Source organism: Callithrix jacchus, chromosome 1 (genome assembly GCF_049354715.1).
Source record: "Callithrix jacchus isolate 240 chromosome 1, calJac240_pri, whole genome shotgun sequence".
In the NCBI taxonomy this organism is placed as follows: domain Eukaryota; kingdom Metazoa; phylum Chordata; class Mammalia; order Primates; family Cebidae; genus Callithrix; species Callithrix jacchus.
The window spans coordinates 100,016,627-100,038,006 of NC_133502.1; the positions used below are offsets into that span (position 1 = coordinate 100,016,627).

A 21,380-nucleotide genomic window follows, 5' to 3' on the forward strand; every position below is an offset into this window, starting at 1 on the left:
TTGAAGGTATAACAAGCCTTCCTTCCTCCTTTTTTTTTTTTTTTTTTGCCCCTTTCTGCCAGACAATCATTGTTCTATCTTCTGTCACTGTAGATTAGTTTAAAGTGTTCAGAACTGTAGAGAAATGGAATCATGCAGTATATATTACTATTTCTTGTCTGGCTTCTTCCACACAGCATAATTATTTTGAGACTTATTCATGTAATCAATAGGTTTTTCTTTTTCATTGCTGAGTAGTATTCCATTATATAGGGGTACCACAGTGTTTGGCCATTCATCTGTTGAAGGACATTTGAGTTATTTCCCGTTTTTGGTTATTGCAAATTAAGGTGCTGTGAATATGCATGGGCACATCTTCATATAGACATATACTTTATTCCTCTTAAGTAAACTCCTGGGGTGGATTGGGTTGATCATCTGTGTAGATGAATGTGTATTTTTATAAGACATTGCCAACATGATTTCCAGAGTGGTTGTTCAGTTGTATGTTTCAATCAGCAGTGTATGATAATCCTGTTCTTTTAGCTTCCTAATCGATGTGTAGAGGAATCTCACTGTGGTTTTAACTTGCATCTCTCTAATGACTAGTTGTGTGGAGGATCTTTTCATGGGTTCATTTGCCACGTGTATAATTTTTTTTTTTGCTGAAGTATCTTGTTAAAATCTTTGACTCATTAAAAATACAGTTTTCTTTAAATTACTGCGTTTTGAGATTCCTTATATATTCCGAATGCAAGTCTACAAATACTTTCATCTACACTGTGACCTTTTTTATTCTCTTAACTGTATCTTTAAGTATAATTTATTAATTTTGATGAATTATAATTTATCAATTTTTTTCACGGACCATACTTTTCATGTGGTATTTAAAAATCTTTAACCCAATCCCACAAAGATTTTCCTTATGTTATCTTCTGTGTGTTTTATTGTTTTAGGTTACATTTAGGATCCATTTTGTATTTGGTGCCAAGATATGGATCAGTGTTCATATTGTTCCTGCACCATTATTAAACAGAAGACTAACCATTTTCCACTGAATTGCCTCTGCACTTTATCCAAAATCAGTTTTCTCTATTTGTGTGGGTTTATTTCTGGGCTCTCTGTTCTGTTCCATTGATTGATTTGTCTATCATTATGCTTATATTGCATTGTCTTGATACCTATTGGTTTATAATAAGTCTTGCAATCAAATAGTATTAGTTCTTAAACTGTACTTTTTAAAGGTTTTTTTGGCTATATTAATTGCTTTAATTTCCATAGAATCAGCCTGTCAATTTCTTTAAAAAAAAAAAAGCAAACAAAAACTAAAAGTTAGCAGGGAGTTTGACTGAACTTTATTACATATATAGATCAATTTGGGTAGAATTGACATCTTAACAATATTGAAAATATGATTTATCTCTCCATTTATTTATGTCTTCTTTCAGCACTGTTTTGTGTTATTCAATAACACAAAATCTTGTACATCTTAGATTTACTCTTAGTATGTCATGTTTTGATGAAATTATAAATAGTATTTGTAAAAATTTTAATTCCTGATTGTTCATTGTGAATGTATAGGAATACATTTGATTTTTGAGTATTAGTTGGTCTTGAATTCTGTAGCATTACTTACATTGCTTATACACAGTGCCTTTTTGTTAGTAGATTTTGTTAGATTTTCCACGGTGATAATTATGAAACATATGACTAAAAACAGTTTTATTTGTCTTTCTGATTTGGATGGTGCTTTTAATTTTTCTTGCCTTATTGCACTGGTTAGAAGAATAAAGGAGATGAGAACATTGAATGTGATGTTAGTGGTGTATTGTTCATAGATGCCTTTATTAAGTGGAGTAGGTTCCTTCTGTTCCTAGTTTGCTGAATATTATTGTTGTTGCTGTTATTTTAATCAGGAATGGATGTTGGATTTTGTCAAATACTTTTTCTGTCATTACTTATAGTTAATATTTTTTCTCTTTTAGAATGTTAATGTGGTGAATTACATTGATTGATTTTTGAATATTAAAACAAACTTGCATGTGAGATAGGCCCTAATTAGTTATGATGTATTACCGTTTTTATAGTTTGCTGAATTTTACTTATTTTTGCATTTATATGCAGAAGAGATATTGGTTTGTACTTTTAACACCTTTGTCTGATTTTGGCGACTAGGAAATTCTGGTCTCATAGAATGAGTTGGGACATATTCCTTCCATTCCAGTTTGCTGGAAGTTTGTGAAGAGTTGATCTGAACCACTACCATTTCTCACTTGCATTACTGTAACAATTTCTTATCTGATCTCTCACCATCTAGCTGTCGCAGGTTGGGAATGAAATAGGCTAGTGATCATTTCCTTTATGGAGCTCTGGATAAAGTATTTTTAAACCCTAAAATGTTTATGTTTGGGTTTGTGGCTGTGGACCTAATGAAGAGACTCTTCCTGGCCAGGAAGGCTGCCTCATTGGCATCTAATTGTGAGGCCTCTGTGTCTTCATCCACTTGTGAGGCAGGCAATACTTGTTGCTTCACCCATAAAGCTGGATGAAGTCAAGATAGCCCCTTTTTAAAAAGTGACCGTAAGGGTAGATGTTGCTCTTCTGCTAAGCATTTTACATGGATTATTTAATTATATGAATTATTTAACTTGTATTATTTAATTTAATCCTCACAATAGGTAAAAAAGAAAATGGAGGTATGGATAAGTTTAGCAACCTGCTCAGTCTCCACAGCCAATGAGTGGGCAGTAAGACAGGCTACCTCTGGCAGGTATTCATATTTGGGAGCATGCTGCAGAGAGGCCCTAGCTTACCCTCTAGCAGACTGATTTCCCATCACATCTCCCTGTTTTTTCTTTTTGTTTTTGTATCATTTCCTGAAATTCTTTTTTTCTGTCTCCTCCACTAGAATGCATGAGAACATCAGTTTTATTGTCCCCCTCTGTCTCCATGTCCCCAGTGCCTAGAACCTTTGGTAGGTGATCAGTGAATATTTGTACACTGAATTTTACTGGCTATCAACATAAAACTATTTGAATACTGAATGTAGGATATAAAATTATATAATTTACTAAGAGAAAGGAAATTTAAAGATGTTTAAGCCCATGGGAGCTTCTGAATGGCAGTCCCTTGACCTCCTGGAATACCTTATTGCCATTCTCTGCTCCAGAAGAACTGGAAGGGACACTTCTTAAGAAGTATGTCCACAGGGAAGCACTTTGCATAGAAATTTGCAGTGATGTGATTGGGATTTAGATAAGGCGTCAGCTCTAGGGAAAAGGTTGCACCTGGGTTGCCTCTGTGAGTCCTAATGACATGATAGGATTCCGGCCAGCAGGGCAGCCCTTCACGGCGCCATGTCTTGTAACTAATTATAGCAATAATGAATTAATTGATTGATGTGCTACGGCCTCTATCACAATTTGAGTAATAATCTTAAAGGTGTCCCTCCCGGGTGAGGTGTGTATGTAGGTGTGGGATTCTGCACTTTGGTTTTGTAGGTTTCAATTCCAAAACTGCTGTACATTTGAAGTCACTGGTTTCTTTCCAATATCCCTTCTCACCCTCCCTGTGTAGGAGAACTGAGGTCAGCCTTAATTTGACACAAAATATTTTTCACCTGTCGGGTTTTAAAGGTTGTTTAAGAGGGTGAACCTATTTAAATGAACAAAATCTTTTTTTTTTTCCTTTTAGGAAAAACGCAAAGCTGAGGAAGCCCTTAGTGACCTCAGACGTCAGTATGAAACTGAAGTAGGAGATCTGCAGGTGACCATTAAAAAGCTGAGAAAGGTAGGCAAGTGGCACCTGGACTTTGGGAACAGCCTCAGCGTCTAAGTGTATCTAAGCTATTAACAACCAAAAGCATTTGGCAGATAGATCAGATTTCAGAATCAAGGAACTTTTTGCAATTACCTTTTTTTTTTTTTTGAGACTGAGTCTCGCTCTGTCTCCCAGGCCGAAGTGCAGTGGCATGATCTTGGCTCGCTGCAACCTCCACCTCCTGGGTTCAAACAATTCTCCTGTCTCAGCCTCCTGAGTAGCTGAGGATTACAGGTACATGCCACCACACCTGGCTAATTTTTCGATTTTTAGTAGAGACACGGATCAACTCAAACTCGTGACCTCAGGTGATCCGCATGCCTCAGCTTCCCAGAGTGCTGGGATTACAGGTATGAGCCACGGCACCCAGCCTGAAAGACCTTTTTTAAGGGGCTCTTTTTTAAGGTTCCTCCTCTATTTCCAAGGGCCACCTGTCTTTTGCACAGATCTAATAAATATTTCTGATCCCTTCAACTGTTGTCCATAAAACTTTAGTTTTCTTTCCTTGGTCTTCACCAGCTCAGTACTCTTAAATCCCTTGTGTCTAGTGGACTGCATGCTTCATGACTGTTTTTCTTGCTCATGTCAAGTATCCCTAGGTCCCTACCCCTAGCTTATTGCAAAGTACATGGTAAGTATTCAGGGAATATTTATATAATGAAATGAATATTGCTCTTCTAAGTAGAAAATTTCAGATCTAGGGTACCCTGATCACCACGAGTCACCAATTTTTGAAGAGGACCAGAACTTGTTGAGTGTGAGCAAAGTTGTGATTAGTTTTTTTTTTTTTTAATGTGGTTGGGTTTGGGCCTTTTCTCTGGTTTGTAATGAGCAGGTTCTGTTTTACTCAGTAATGCTCTGGCAGTTGTTTAGCAAGTGCTCTGTAGGCAGTGGGGGGAGAAGAGGATGTATATCATTTGTCGATTTCTGTGGTATAAATACACCTGTCATTACTGATTTCATGCTACCAAACTGAATTTATGGTTGAGAAGAGATGCTTAAAGTGGACTCTCACCTGCTAGTACAGGCTGGCTCCAGCACTGTACTAGACACAGTTCTTGCATCTGTTTTTGTTTTTCCCATAACTAATGGGAATGCCCTAGCTATAATGAAAATGGACAACTAAAAAAGAAGTATCCTTGCTGGGCATGGTGACACATGCCTGTAATCTCAGTACTTTGGAAGGCTGAGGCAGGAGGATTGCTTGTGCTCAGGCGGTCAAGACCAGCGTGGGCGACATAGTGAGATCCCACCACTCTGATTTTATTGATTTTAGTTATTTAATAAGCATTTATTGAACGCACCCTGAAGAAAACATAGATGCATCTGACGCTAACGCTGCTCTTAAAAAAATCTTTAAGGAGGGAAGGTAAGACATTTCTAAATAATTATATGCAGAATGGAAAGTGTTAAAAGCAGATAATACAAAGGAGAATAGAAAGATCCTGATTCAATGTAGCATGACTAAAAAAAGCAAGAATTTGATTGCTTAATAATTGAATGGTTTCCAGAAAGGGCTTTTCAGTTGTTTCCAAGAAAGTTCATTTCACAATAAAACCCCCTTTTCAAATGTTTAAATTATTTAGAACAAAATTTCAAATCCTTATGGATTTTATGTAGTTTAATGATTTATAAAGTCATATAATATTGAAAATTGATGGCTTCTAGAATTCTCATATGTATATTCAAGGGTAGTCCTAAACTTAACCAAAGCAATCCAGAGTGAGTTTGTAAGCATACAACTTTTATTTGCTCTTTCAGCTTGAAGAACAGTCAAAACATATAAGTCAAAAGGAAGATGTGGCTGCATTGAAAAAACAAATTTATGATTTATCAATGGTAAGAATTATCTTTTTACTTACAGAAATGCACTTCCGGTTAGACTGCATAGTCATGCTCTTATTTTAGTGTTCCAGGAAGAGCAGCTTAAAGAGAAATTAATACTATAGTTAGAAAAATTCCTTAAAATACCTTTGATCAAAGATACTATTTATGCAGGCTTTTTTCCTCGATAATGTGCCACTTACTATGAAAGCTTTTTACTTATTTTTCATACAAAGTAGTGAAGGCATAATGCTTACATTTTAGATAACATACTTAATCCTGTATTCTTCAAGCATCAGCTCTGGTCTGTATCCCTGGCTTTGTGATGAGGATATTAATGCCTTGCCCCTTCCTCCAAGTTTTTTCTTTTCTGTCCCTTTTCCACCTTATGCCAGCACATCTTTATTTTAGTACCAACAAAATTGATAACCTTTACATCTCTTTCCGTTATCTTTGCTATGTTTTATTTATTTTATTTTAGATTAACTCCCAAATTTAAAAGCAAATAAAGAATATTTTCTTTAGTATGATTCTATGTTTTCACTGCAGAGCTAAGAAATGAGTGAGGCTCGCATTTCTTTCTCTCCATTCATTATCTCTCCTTCACTTAAAAGAAGTTTCCCAGCTTCATGGTCAAATGAATCAGTAGTTCCAAATTTTTCAACATCTTAGTCAGCTTTTTATTTGGATAATGATATCCTTATAGAGTTATTTGCTTTTCTTGGATTTTCTGGTTCAGTTTTTGGTTTCTTGTTGCAAAAAGAAACTACCACTTTCATGATATCACTGATACCTTAAGACTCCTTTATTCTTTCCAATGCATGAACTTTATTTAGCTTTTCTCCCTGAAGATATTAATTTGGGAGTCTATAAAATTTCAGTTCTTATTAGACTGATTGTTTTTTAAACTTGCTACCCATATGTTCTGCAGTTTTTCACTGGGCCTTTCATTGAATTGCAGCATTTTGCATATTATAATTTTTTTGACTGGGGAGAGGGTTTCATCCTCATTTTGCCATAGCACATCCTAAGAAACTTTTTCAGAAAGAACATGTGAGGGAAAAATTTTCTGTTTTTGAATATTTGAGAATGTCTACATTCCCCCTCACAATTTATTAAGTTTGTTTAAATAAATAGGCTTTTCCAGGACTTATTAATTTAATTCTTTCTAGGTACCATTTTTTTTTTCCCAAATGCCTGGCAGTTCTTGGTGATCTGTTCATGTTTTAAAGTGAAGGACTAGCTTGGTCACTTGTAACTGGCATAGGAGTCCTGTGGGACTGTGTGAACAGATCTGCTCACCTCAAGGCCTCTCTCCCTTGAGAATGTCTTCATAGGAGCTCTGTGTGTGAAGCTGGAAAGGAACCCCGGTTGGGACCAGCATGAGTGGGACAGGGATATTCAGAGAGAAGCCTTAGCTTTCCTTAAAGGAGCCACTCAGTTTTAAGAAGATAACCTCCATTTTGTCTTTGGAATCCACTCTGGCTCTCTACTATTATTTTCTAGGGAATGATGGGATGGGCTTGGTGGGAGGGGTGCCTTATTATATAGATTCAATCTCTCTTTCCAACCCCATATCTGGTTCTGTCTTTCTGGGGTTCAGCCTGGCCACTTGTCTCCTTCCGGGTTCTGTGTCAAAACCTTGAACACACTTCCTCTAGACTTCCATTTCCCCCACACTCTTCTTTTTGGGAGAACATTTTGCTTAGTTTCCATTTTCCAGAAGTGTGTTTAAGTCACTTGAATGCTCTGGGTCCCTTTTCCATTCCTGTAATTGTAATTGGTTCATTTCCTTTGGCATTTCATTTTAATGAGGTTTTGAGAGGCATAAGAGACAAATTCACATACTCCATCCATCATCTTAAAGGGATGTTTCCAATATTGTTTTAAGAAAATATAGAGATTTTCGAATTGCACTCTTTTATTTTTAAGTGCAAGACTTAAAATATTAAATGATATAATTTATTTGTAAAAAGTAGCCAGTGTATCTGGTAACAGGTACTATTGATTCCACAAAATATTTATCAATAATTATATAGCTCTCATTAAATAAAGCAGAAATTCAAATGTTTGTTGTCAGTTAATTTGCCAATACTGTGTTGAGATACGTCATGATAAACTCTGGACTGTTGTAGTTTGGCATCAGATACCAAGTGTAGAAAATGAAGAACAACTTTGAGAATTTAGATTTCTGATACTTAATTTATAATGATTTCAAATTACCTTGAGTTAACAAATAGTTCTTTGAACACTGAGATTTGAAGAGTTGTGGAGGGATGGGAGTGGGGTGGAGGGTGGCACAACACTTTACTTCATTTCTCCCAGGCAGAGGAAAATCTGAATCTAATGACCTTCATTTTTCCTTTTATCCAGGAAAATCAGAAAGTTAAGAAAGACCTTTTAGAAGCACAGACAAACATAGCCTTTCTTCAGAGTGAATTAGATGCTTTGAAAAGTGATTATGCTGATCAGAGTCTGAATACTGAAAGGTATGAACTTTACATTTTATTTGTTAGTTTGAGTAGAATATTGAGATGATCAGGCAAAAGAAACTCAGCTATGGAATAATAAAGAGATAGTAACTTTCCTAATATCTTTCTTACTTTCTAATGATTTTATTTTGAATATCAGATTTCTTAGTGTTTTTTATGTTTTTAATTTTTTCAAGCAAACAGAATAATTAATTATTGTCTGCTTAGGCTAGTGCAAGGCTTAATAAATGTTTGAATTAACTGGGAGCTAGAACATGCCTACAGTGCCAAGGGTCAGTACTTATTAAAGTGCTTTGAAGTCAGGAATCCTGGCCATAAAACATAAGAAAGGAAAAAGTAGACAAGTCTATTTTTGTGGGTGTTAGTTTTGCAGTATTGTGCTAATACCATAAGACCTAATACACACACATACACTCACAGACATGTATTTATATATAAGGAACATAGACATGTATATTTTTATCTGGCTGGTAAATATAAAATGCATAGATATGTGTGTATGTGTGTATCCCCTAGGACATGCACACTTGGGAAAAATACCTTTTTTTGGGTTTGTCTGTAAACTTTAATCAGAATTAAGGTCTTATAAAAGAAAACAGTGGAATACTTATTGTTTACTACATACAATCTCTGAACTAGATAAAGAGTTATGAGTGGAGAATGTGTGTATATATATATGTATATAGATATTATATATTATATGTATATGTTACATATATATTATATATAGTATATTTTATATATTAATATATAATACATAGTATATTTTATATATTAATATATAATACAATAAATATACATAATATATAATAATATATACTATATATTATATAGTATATTAATATATAGTATAATATATGTTATATTTTATATGTTATATATAATTTTTTCTTCTCCCAAGTAGAAATATACCCACTCTGTCTTCTCCCCAAGTAGAAATATACATATTATTATGTATATATTTTAATATATATAATAATATATGTCATATATTATTATATACATTATAACCCAAATAATATATATAATAATTTATATATTATATGTAAATATGTAACATATAAATATATATTTTTTATATATTTATATATAATATATATTGCATAATATGTATATAATATATATGTTACGTGAATTTAATTGGAGAAAAAAGCAAAAAGATTATAGGGTTTAACGACAGAGGAGCTAAAAACTATCAGAAGTAGTACCAAGAACATAATCATGGTTTGGGTTAATTGCTGTATGATCACAGAAGAGGTTTTGTTTTAATTCAGAAAAGGCGAAGAACTGTATTTAAGAGGTGCTGCTGGAGGGGAGCCTAGGTGGAAAGATAGCTCTGTGCTGGGAAAGGGGGAAGAGGCAGCCAGGATGGTGACATCAGCAACTCAGAGCAAGTGTCACTGCTGCCTGCCAGGCACTGCCCTGGTCCTTCACAAGCATTAACTGATTCAGTCCACAGAACACCCAATGAGACAGGGACTTTATTATGTCCATTTTACAGATGGGAAAAGAGAGTCTCAGAGATGTTCCAGGTGAGGAAGTAACCAAAGCAGGGGCCAGAACATAGGGAAGGATAGGGCTTAGGGAAAGGTGAGACCACAGGGCAAAAAGAGACATTTTCTTTTTTTTTTTTTAATTATACTTTAAGTTATAGGGTACATGTGCAGAACATGCAGGTTTGTTACATAGGTATACATGTGCCTTGGTGATTTGCTGCATCCATACCCCCATCATCTATGTTAGGTATTTCTCCTAATATTATCCCTCCCTAATACCCCCACTGTCTGCTATCCCTCCCCTATTCCCCCCACCTTCAACAGGCCCCAGTGTGTGATGTTCCCCTCCCTGTGTCCATGTGCTGTCATTGTTCAACACCCACTTATGAGTGAGAACATGCGATATTTGGTTTTCTGTTCTTGTGTCAGTTTGCTGAGAATGATGGTTTCCAGCTTCATGGTTTCCAGCAAAGGACATGAATTCATCGTTTTTTTATGGCTGCATAGTATTCCATGGTGTATATGTGCCACATTTTCCTTATCCAGTCTATCTTTGGGCATTTGGGTTGGTTCCAAGTTTTTGCTATTGTAAACAGTGCCGCAATAAACATACATGTGCATGTGTCTTTATAGTAGAATGTTTTATTATCCTTTGGGTATATACCCAATATTTAAAATAGAAAAGCAAAAGTTGAAAAAAATCTTAAAATTTAAAAGCTAGTTTAAGGTTATAATATAGGGGCCCCAAATTTTGGGTTAAGGAACTTCAGTTCCTATAGACAATTAGGAAATGTTTACTTTTATTATCCAGGGAGCAAATGTACAGGTTATTGTGGACAAAACTTGACAGCCTCGGTGTTTTGGAAAGCTAGTGGTGAGGTTTGTGTGCTTACGGGGATAGGGGCTGGAGGCAAGGGCCAGTGCTCTGAGTGCAGTTTAGGGAAGAAGCCAGAGCTTCCATCATAAAGCAACAGAGGGATTGTCACAGGGTGAGTGCCTAGTGAGCTTAGCCAGCCTGGTTCTTTGGGGATCTCTGTGGTTTAGGGTAAGGAGAGGAGGGAGAGCAGGAATAAGGTGAAACATGGAAAGGGGAAGGAATCACAGAAAAGGAGAAAATAGATGGAGGCAGGATTATATAAAGCTTTGAATGAGCAGGGAAGTTTCAGAGGATTGAAGGCACAGTTTCTGAGACACCCCCAGGAGAGAGGGGACTTGGGAGTTTTAGTCCCCATGGAGAACAAAGCTGGGTCAACGAGGGTGGGGATGGAAGAGCTGGTGGATGCCGTGATGGGCTGAGCAGGAGAAGCTCTAGGCTTGTGATGTCAGAGGCGGGGCAGAGCCTCACAGGAGAAAGCACAGAATGTGAGTGTGTTTGTGGAGTCGCAGAAGGAGAGGAGGTTGCTGAGGCCACAGAGGCCCAGAGGAGGACCACGGGAAATGTCGAAAACCATGGTCAAGGACACTTGTCTTTGAAAAAGGTGGAAAAGAGGCTGGGAGGGTAGGTATAGGTGAGGCAGGACTTAACACCTAATTCTCACTCAAACATAAAATGTAATTTTACAGGGATCTGGAAATAATCCGAGAATACACAGAAGATCGAAATAGTCTTGAGAGGCAAATTGAAATACTCCAGTAAGTTCTCATATCAAATGCTCATTACATTTACATTTCACTTATTTTTTGTTAATAAAAGATATAACACATATGACATGAGTTGCCATGTTCTGAAGATGAGGTTTGCAGGTCAGTATGTGTTTCTTCTCAGGGCTTGCACTCGGCATCTCTGCTTAGCTTTCTGATGCTTATAATCCTGAATAATCCGGATGTGGGGAATAGAGTATAAATTGCTAAACGTCTTTGGAAGTCAGAGGCTCTGTCCAGTGTGTCTTTATTATGCCTCCATAAAGAGGAACGGCCCTGAGCGCTTAGCTTTTTCTGGGCTCTATACCGCGAGTTTTTCAGGCTTCTCCTCTTAGTGGGGCCACAGGGCTCTGTCTCCACAATCATTCTTTCTCCGTTTGTTGTGTTTACTTAGAAGTATATTTTTCTTAGGTTTTTTTCTTCTCCCCAGGTAGAAATATATGCATCTGTCAGCTTTACAACTAGGTTGCAGCTGTTCCATCCTCTGAGGTGCTTCCCCACAAAACCTACCCCTCTCTTTCCCCTTTTTTTCTTTTCCACCAATGCCATATTGTCTTCTGGTTTCAGTTCCTCCAAATGAAGTCAGGTCAGGTTTGACCTTTTTTTTCCCACCATTTTTGAATGCTTATTATAGTCTCACTTTTGGCAGTTGTAGAGTTCATTTATTTTACTAATCCTTTGAGTTCTTTTATTTATTTATTTATTTATTTATTCATTCATTCATTCATTCATTCATTCAACAGATTTCTTAGCGCCTCTGACAGGCCAGGTATGCTAGAAGCCAAGGATAGAGTGGGGAGTGGATGAAAAATCTCTTTCTCCTTATGGGGCTAGTCTAGGGGAAGAAGACAGAAATGGATCATTAATTATAGAAATAAACATAAAAGGCCAAATGAGAGAGCTGCATCAAAAGAAAGGTACATGTCCCCTAAGGGCAGCTTTGGTCTATCAAAGAAGGTCAAGGAAGTGTTCTGGAGGAAGTGAGGATTGAGCTAAGATGCAAAGGGTGAATCAGCCTTAAGCTGGGGAAGCTTAGCCACTCTGTGGGGTAGGAGCTGTGGAATCCTAGCTGTGCTATACAAGAGGGCACTGGCATTCTGACAACTTAAATGACTTCTGTTAAGTCATATGGAAATAAGAGTTGAGACTTGAACCCAGATCTGACAGAGATCATTCTCCAAATGTCTACCTGCTACATGATGGTGCCTGGTAGAACAGTGCCAGGCCATGCATAGAATGCAGGAGCTGCCAGGAGCATGAAGCTTGATGTAACACATGGCATTCGTCCCTGACCTCTGAGATGCAGGAACTGGCTGCGTACGTTCAGGCATTTAGGGAGCTTTCAAAGACCTGCATGGAATCTGTTCAATCAGCGGGGCTACCTGAAGGAAGAGTGAGTTCCATAACATAGCAATTCACTCCTACAAAGCCCTGAGACCTTTAAAGAGAGATGAGTAATCGATTAAGTTCTTGTGCTTTGAGTAATGATTTATCTCAGTTTATGAGGTTTGAAGGGAAGTGGTGGAAAGTTGAAGAAGATAAGTTATTCCACACTCTAAATGTTACAGCCAGTAAAGAAAGTGGTGACACCGACCCCCCACTGATACTCTCCTTGTCTCTCTTTCTGCTTGCTTTACTCTGCAGAACAGCTAACCGGAAGCTACATGACAGTAATGATGGCCTTAGAAGTGCCCTTGAAAGCAGTTACAGCAAGTTCAACAGATCTTTGGTATGCCACATAGTTTTATCACGTATATCATTCTTTCTAGTAGTGGAATATTTTGGTGGTGATGAAAATTATTTAATTTCTTAAAGGAGAACTTCATGTAAGTCCTTATAATAATGAGAAGAGCTTTCCATAAAATAAAATGAGGCGTTTTTCCAAATTAAAAAATATGCTACACCTCTGAAGAAATAAGTATCTAGACTGTTGGCTGATGAATAAGATCTAAGCAGTTGTCCAGCTACAGAAACAAGATGTCAGATGATTCCTAAGACCTACTTGTGATATTTAAATAATGCAATAAAAAACCTATTGATTTGGGAAAAAAAATGTCTAGATGTTAACCAACTCTTCTAGGAATCTAGAGATAGGTGTGAAAGATGTGATCTTCAGCCTGAAAGAGTTTTTCATGTATTTGGAAGTTAAGATGGACACGCATAGTTAGGAGAATCCCGTGTAGGTAAAAATAAAATACTGCCCATTTGAGGTTGGGGAGAAGGTGCTTCTGTCTGAGGGGTGAGTTTAGACTTGTGAGTATTCTTTATGCCAGTGAGATGCTCAGAATGGGAGCCTTGGATTTCAAAGCCTCCTACAGAAATCAGCTTAGCTTATTTGGAATTTAAGGTCGTCTCCCAGACTGCATTTGTCATAAGGCCTTTTATCCCACTTTTGGAAGTTAGCTTCATGTGTACGATTCCACGGTCATATTAGGATATGGAGGAGTCAGTCACTAAGCCAAATTATGGTTCAAGAAGAGACACATTCAAGGAAGTTGGTGTTGCAGGGTCCTGGCAATGTGGGGAACCGGAACATTTCTGGTGTATAATGTTGAAACTTTATGGAATGTGCAGTAGGGTTTGGACTTAAGATTGAATGAGGAGGAAAGCATACTATGGCAGTCATCATTGTTGCAATGTTTCCCTTGATTTTTATGCTCATGTTTGCTCAGGTAGTATAGCAAACTTTTAGTTACATTAGAAGTTTGAATCATGTGCTATAGTTTTAAAAAGTAGGTTTGTGTGTGCCTATGTGTATATAAAATGTTTGCATGAAAATCATATGAACTAACAAATAATTACTTCTCTATTACAGCGTATAAATAATATCTCACCTGGGAATACAATTTCTAGAAGCAGTCCCAAATTCATTGGTCATTCCCCTCAACCTCTAGGCTATGACAGGTATGTTAACACGTCCTCACTTTTTGTTTGAGTTTAGGATCACAGTTAAAAGAAAAGTAAATTTCCTTGGAGGTGGATTAAAATAATAGAATATATTTTGGTCACTGATTTATATTTTCTATGATGTTAAAAGTTCTGAAACATGAATCATGTAAAAATTAAAAGTGTATCAGAGAGGGCCAAGTTATTTCCTGAAGATGTTATGGGTTGATTTTATATATGCCCACCATTACCTCATCTCTAATCATGTCTTATTTCTTAGAAGTAACTCAATAAGAGATATTTCAGGGAAACCAGTAGAATTATGGTATTTGATGCTGCAGTATTTCTGGTGTATAATGTTGAAACTGTTGGCATGATCTGTAAATATTTAATCGCTCAGCATCATATTATGTGAGCTATGTTGCAGAAAAAGGAAACTTTCAAAGCAAATATAAATATGGCTAGTAGAGCCTCATAAGCTGCTGTTTTGAAGGAGTCACAGAGGCTTGCCAAAAGTCAGAATTTAGCCCTGCATTTAATCAAATGAACTGAAATATGAGGTTTAATTATGTGAGAACTAATAATCACTTAGAGATTACATGAGTGTATGTGTATGTTATACACATATGTCCAGTGTTGCTAGTTAAAAGTTAATTTTGTAATATGTCAAAAAATTGAAATTGGAACTGAAAGCAAAAACAAAATGTTTCCAATTCTCTGTTTTTCTTCTTCTTTTTTTGGACGGAGTCTCTCTGTGTTGCCCAGGCTGGAGTGCAATGGCACAATCTCGGCTCATTACAACCTTCACCTCCCAGGTTCAAGCAATTCTGTTGCCTCAGCCTCCTGAGTAGCTGGGACTACAGACATGTGCCACCACTCCTGGATGTTTTTTTGTAATTTTAGTAGAGATGGGGTTTCACCATGTTAGCCCGGATGGTTTCAATTTCCTGACCTCGCGATCTGCCCACCTGGCCTTCCAAAGTGCTAGGATTACAGGCATGAGCCACCACGCCCACCCCAAATCTCTATTTCTTTGTGACTTTTAGATTCATGTTCATCCCTTTTCATTCAGGAACTTTGGCAAAAAGAATAATGTACTTAACATCCTGGTGTTAGAAAATGGTCAGGTTGCCATTGAGGAAGACCTGTTACTAAGGCTTATTGGTGATCATGTCTAAGAAAATTCTATCCAGGTGTAAGTTGTTTCTACTGTTCACTGATTTGGTCAATAAAAAATTTTAATGGATTGATTTACAGATAGCTGATTATTCTGTTATTGAGAAATAATAGATTTTTTAAAATGTGTATGTGTGATGTCATTTTTGATTAATATTTAAAATTGATTCTAAGCAAATGGGGGAAAAGTATACAACTGAAAAGTATTTTAGAAATTTCACCATGATTCATTTTGAAAAGATTAGATGAGAGGCTCAGAAGAACTGGACTAACAGCTCCTCAACAAAAGATTCTAGGGGACAAAGTCATCACGTCCCCAGCATGTTTGAGTGACAGGAATATGGCACTCATGTGCCTACCTCCTTCAGCTGTAATGAGAGGCCACCATAATTCAACATCATGACCTTTCTGGGGAGGTGTGGTGATTCATTTGATATAAGAAATTGACATTTTATTTTCCTTTTGATGCTAATACAAAAATGTAATAAAAGCATGTTGTACATCTAATTTTATTGTTTTTATAGCTTTATTGGATTTTAACTAAAAATTTTGTTTTGGCTTTGTTTTTTGCAAGAACTCTAACAAAAATTTAATTTGTTTTATACTTTTACATAGTTAATTATAATGAAAATATTGAGGATTGGCAAGATGGTTGACTTTGAAAAGGATATGCAGTTCAGTTGAGTTTGACAAAGTTTGATCTGTACCTGTATTTTTATTACTTTTACTTAAAAAATAATTTCAACTTTCATTTTAGATTCAGGGGGTATATGTGCAGGTTTATTAACATGGGTATATTATATAATACTGAGTGGGCCTATATTTTCAATTCAGAGTGTAGATGTTTATTCAGGTGAATTCTCAGTTCAGGACTTCATGTTTTATTTGCTCCTTATCAAAATACAAGTAGGCTTAAAATAAACCATAACCAGTAATGAAGATATGGAGCTGAAGTAGTTTGTAGTGTATTATAATTAGAATGGTTTTCTTATGTACTTTACAGTTGGACCTAAAATCGGTTTCAGAAGAAGAGTTTTATAAATAATACAAAAATATATTCACACACACACACACACGTGCACACCTAGCTAGCAACATAGATTGAGATATGATATAAAATTGTTGGTTCAGAGTAAAGACTTTATAATTAATCAGTATATTGAGAGAGAGAGAAAGTTAGTTAAATCATCTTTTTAAGTTTAAAATGTGCTAATGGCATAAAAATACTTTGACTTCTCAGAATTACATGGCTTATAATTTTATTAAGCTCACCTTCTCTTGTCTAAGCATATCCACCTCTTACCTCTCATATCTGAAAACCTGTGTATTGTGCCCATTCTCCATTTCCAGTGATTCATGTAAGCAAATGGGTAGGAGGTGCCCAGGATATAGTGGGTGCTAAATAAGTCATAACCATCGTTGGTAAACTTAGATTCTTATGGAAATCAAATGGAAGAGCAAAAGTAAACAGGAATGTATAGTTTCTTTTGATTCTCTTATTTGATGTGAATTTCTTCCTTATTTATAAAATCTTCAGAGTTTCATTAATGGTAAGATCTGTAGACCTCCTGAGTTCTAGCCTTTATCTGAGGCACCTCCCTCCCTATGAAACATCTCCCAAAGGGGTGTTTCCAGATGGTGTGTCAACACGTTAATTAGAAATATGACACCCAGCAAAGCTTATCTTATTTTGTCTTGTGCAACCTGAGAGGATGTGGTCTTCTTCATGTATCAGCTCTTCAAGTATTTGAAAAGAGAAAACATTAAGACCTAAGTTGAGTACACTGAACCTTATTTTTCAGACCTGAGGGTCTTGAGTCTGAAATTGTGGTTGCCTTTTCCCTTTGGGCTCTCAGCAGCCCTTTTAAGTAGAGATGGTATCCAGAAATGGACACAATGTTCAGAATATGGTCTGATCGCATTAGAGTAAAGAGGCTTGTAGGTTCTTTATACATTTTTATGAATACAACTTGAGATTGTGTTTATGTCTTAGGTACTCTAATTCTTTTTGTATCAGGAAATAAGGAATGTGATTTTTTAATGGCTTTGTTTATTAAGTGTTCAATGTGAGGGTCTTTCTCTTTTTTTTTTTTTTTTGACACGGAGTTTCACTCTTGTTACCCAGGCTGGAATGCAATGGCGCGATCTCGGCTCACCGCAACCTTCGCCTCCTGGGTTCAGGCAATTCTTCTGCCTCAGCCTCCTGAGTAGCTGGGATTACAGGCACGCACCACCATGCCCAGCTAATTTTTTGTATCTTTAGTAGAGACAGGGTTTCACCATGTTGACCAGGATGGTCTCAATATCTTGACCTCGTGATCCACCCGCCTTGGCCTCCCAAAGTGCTGGGATTACAGGCGTGAGCCACCGGAGGGTCTTTCTCTTAATTGATCACTGCATAGAATGAACTGATGCTTTTTGAGCATTTCATTTTCCCTAATGCCTAGTCATGAAATACATGTGGCTCTTAGCAAAAGTGAGAATCTTTGTCTACTTGATTCCATCTAATAGCATGTGATCTATGGCCTGTATGTTCTTGAGCATTTCCAGTCCTCAGGTAAATTGGTCCTTCCCTTTGTTACCAGGTCATCCCGCTTTTCCTATGTGGATGAGGACTGTGACTCCCTGGCCCTCTGTGATCCTTTGCAGAGGACAAACTGTGAAGTTGACAGCCTACCTGAAAGCTGCTGCTTTGACAGTGGCTTGTCTACCTTGAGAGATCCCAATGAGTATGACTCAGAAGTGGAATACAAGCACCAGAGGGGATTTCAGAGGTCACGCGGGGTACAGGAGAGTTTTGGAGGTGATGCTTCAGACACAGATGTAAGCCCCAGAAACCACTGCTCTCCTAGGTCTTCTACGTGATGAAATCTGTCATATTTGCCTTCTATCTGTTACGGAAATCTGTTTTCAAGGTCCTAAATACAAAGCATAGTTAGTAAAATGCTTTTTTCTCCACAGTTAGGGAGAAATTCTCATAGACTGCCATTCAGTGCCACTCTGTTCCCTAATATTAATAGCATTGACTGTTGATTCAGCTGCATATTTTTCTTCTGTTTAATCCATAACGTATACATTTTAGACTTTGTTTTTTTTTTTTAACTGCTTACATTTGTTAATTTTACTGCTGACATTTTTTTTAAAAAAATAGGTTCCTGACATAAGGGATGAAGAGACCTATGGTTCAGAAGGTGTGGCTTCCATCTTAGACTGGAAGCCCCAAGGATCTGTTAGTGAAGGCAGCATTGTTAGTTCATCAAGAAAGCCCATCTCAGCACTCTCCCCACAGGTAGGTGGTTTCTGAGACACTCCTGCTCATTAACACTGCTTTCTTTCCTGTGCAATGTCACTTACTAGGATGAAAACTGGCAATACCTTCATCATTCACTGTGGCTTTCCCCCCCAGACAGACCTGGTAGATGACAACGGTACATCTTTTAGCTCACAGAAGGCTTACAAGATTGTGCTTGCTGGGGATGCTGCAGTTGGGAAGTCTAGTTTCCTCATGAGACTTTGCAAGAATGAATTTCGGGGAAATACAAGCGCCACCCTCGGTATGGCTTCTATTTTGGTTGATAATGGGAAAATGACCTTCCTTAGCTTGATTTTCTCTTCTTTGGGGATTACATACACAGATATTCAGATAAACAGTTTTCTCTTTCTCTGTATATATACATATATATAGGTGTGTGTGTGTGTATATGTGTATCCTAGTCTATGGAAAGGTCCTTCTTGTTTTGCCTAAGGCCTACTTTTAGGAAAGGAAGGCTAAAAGGACAGATATCTTGCCAGGTGCGGTAGCTCATGCCTGCAATCCCAGCACTTTGGGAGGTCGAGGCTGGTGGATCACTTGAGGTCAGGAGTTCAAGACCAGCCTGGACAACATGACAAAACCCCATCTCTACCAAAAGTACAAAAATTAGTTGGGCATGATGGTGGGCACTTGTTATCCCAGCTACTCGGAGGCTGCAGCTGGAGAGTCACTTGAACCTGGGAGGTGGAGGTTGCAGTGAGCTGAGATCATACCACTGCACTTCAGCCTGGGTGACAGAATAAGACCCTGCCACTTAAAAAAAAAAATCTGTTTAGCCAGTCAGATGAATTGAATTAAATTCAGAGCCTGAGATATCAGATTCATTTATTCAGAGTGTGTTTCCCAAGTCCCATTAAAAGTAAGATGCTGTTGTAGGTGCAAAGGATACTGCACTTACATCCCAATGGAGGAAAAAGGCACAAAAAAGAGGTTTAGGGAGAGGTGCAGTTTTACACAGGGTGGCCAGGAGAACCCTTCTGGCTAAGGTATCATTTGATGTTGACAAAGTAACAATATGGATTGCGACTTTGTCATTATGGTCAAAATCATTGCCAGATATGCTCTGTGCTGTTCCCCACCTTCCCAGCGGAACAATAGAGCAAGTAGTATCCTGATTGCCCCAATTTGCATAATAATCAGTAAAAGGAGTTGAAGATATGTAAATTATCATTTATTTTTCTTCTTTGTCTAAAGAGTTCTTATTTTGATAACCTGAAACATTAGAACAGATTGATTGTTCTTTTCCCAATGGGTGTGTTTGCAAGTTTATGGTTTTCTGATACACTCTTCAAGATAATAAAGCTGAAAGTTGACTTCAATTCGACTCATAAAAAGACTACATACAGTATTTGGTCCAGTTGCCAGAGACCATAATGCGTATATATGTGTAAATGTCTGTATGCACTACTGTGTGTATGTATACCTACATATTATACATGTTTAGATATACATACATACATTTATACACATATACCTATATATACACATACTTACATGCAGAGACACAAAACATATATGTACTATGCACCTATACATATACATACACACATATACACCTGCACATTCATGCATGCCCACTCATACACACATGTACATGTACATGTGCATACATTCACACACATGCGTACACACACACACACACACACACACACACACACACACGATTGAGTTTATCCAGTCATCAGGGAAAATAGAACATAGATTTTTCCCTTGGCTCATAAATTAAATCATTCCCCAAGTCAGCCAACTGCAGATGGGGCCTCTGCACACACGTGTGGTCTGACTTGTCATTTCTATTTGAAGGTCACTCTCCTTAAAGGTCATGTTCATTCCTCCCTCCGTGGCTGAGCTGTGGCTTATCAGCTTTTGCCTCATCTAAAGAGTGCTTGAAAATAAAAATCCAATGGAATTATTTACATCATGCTCTCCACTCTCATGTTCCTTTTCAGGAGTTGATTTCCAAATGAAAACCCTCATTGTGGATGGAGAACGAACAGTTCTGCAGCTCTGGGATACAGCTGGCCAGGAGAGGCAAGTGCTTTCCACAGCGCTGCGGTCTCTGCCTGGGTTTGCATTAACAAGCCTTGCAGGCCTGTTGATGTTCTTCATACTCAAAATTATATAATGATAACATACTTTATAATTATATGCATATTTATAAAGAGTATTATAACTTTAAAATGCTTATCTTTTCCCACATCTTCTCCTTCTTCATTTACCTATGACTGCTGTGAGAAGATCTTTAAGCTTCTTTTGAGCCGATGTTCAGTTGAGACAGAGAGAGGCAGCACTTTTCAGTGCAGTGACAGCCCCAGGAGCTCCCTGGCTGTAGAATAATAAATGATGGAGAAGAGAACCAGTCAGCTCCCCTTGATTTAAGGGCAGAGGCACAAACCACATAGCAAACTTGCAGCTGGTGATGGCACCTACCTTGTGTTCATTACCGATAAGCAGAGCATTAAGCACAGGTTTTAATCCTGTCTAACTCTTTGGGAACAAAACCTATTCAATTGTTTAACCTATAAGTATGGGGTGCCTGGGTCTGTACCAGGCATTATTCAGCATGCTAAGATTCAGGGGTGAACAGAAAGGCACAAATGCCTGCCCCCATGGTGCTCACATTCTCTAGCAGACTGGGAATTTTGACATTTAAAAAATATTTGTGGTTGACAATATTTAAAATACTTATAAAAGATTGCACTGGGTTTTGAGTTAGGGCATGTGCATTGAGGTGTGCTCTTCCCAAAGTGAATC

The 21,380-nt window shown here is 37.4% G+C and overlaps 1 protein-coding gene across 2 annotated transcripts in view; it reads left to right on the forward strand.

Moving 5' to 3' along the window:
• The window catches only part of RASEF (RAS and EF-hand domain containing), an 80,640-nt gene that overhangs the window by 41,335 nt on the left and 17,925 nt on the right, over positions 1–21,380 (forward strand). For both annotated transcript variants that reach the window (XM_035303786.3, XM_035303794.3), the window contains exons 4-13: positions 3,673–3,768; positions 5,560–5,637; positions 7,996–8,111; positions 11,174–11,242; positions 12,896–12,980; positions 14,067–14,155; positions 17,899–18,136; positions 18,465–18,602; positions 18,720–18,867; positions 20,576–20,657. In XM_035303786.3, coding sequence (XP_035159677.2) covers positions 3,673–3,768; positions 5,560–5,637; positions 7,996–8,111; positions 11,174–11,242; positions 12,896–12,980; positions 14,067–14,155; positions 17,899–18,136; positions 18,465–18,602; positions 18,720–18,867; positions 20,576–20,657 — 1,139 coding nt within the window. The remainder of the gene's footprint in view (positions 1–3,672; positions 3,769–5,559; positions 5,638–7,995; positions 8,112–11,173; positions 11,243–12,895; positions 12,981–14,066; positions 14,156–17,898; positions 18,137–18,464; positions 18,603–18,719; positions 18,868–20,575; positions 20,658–21,380) is intronic.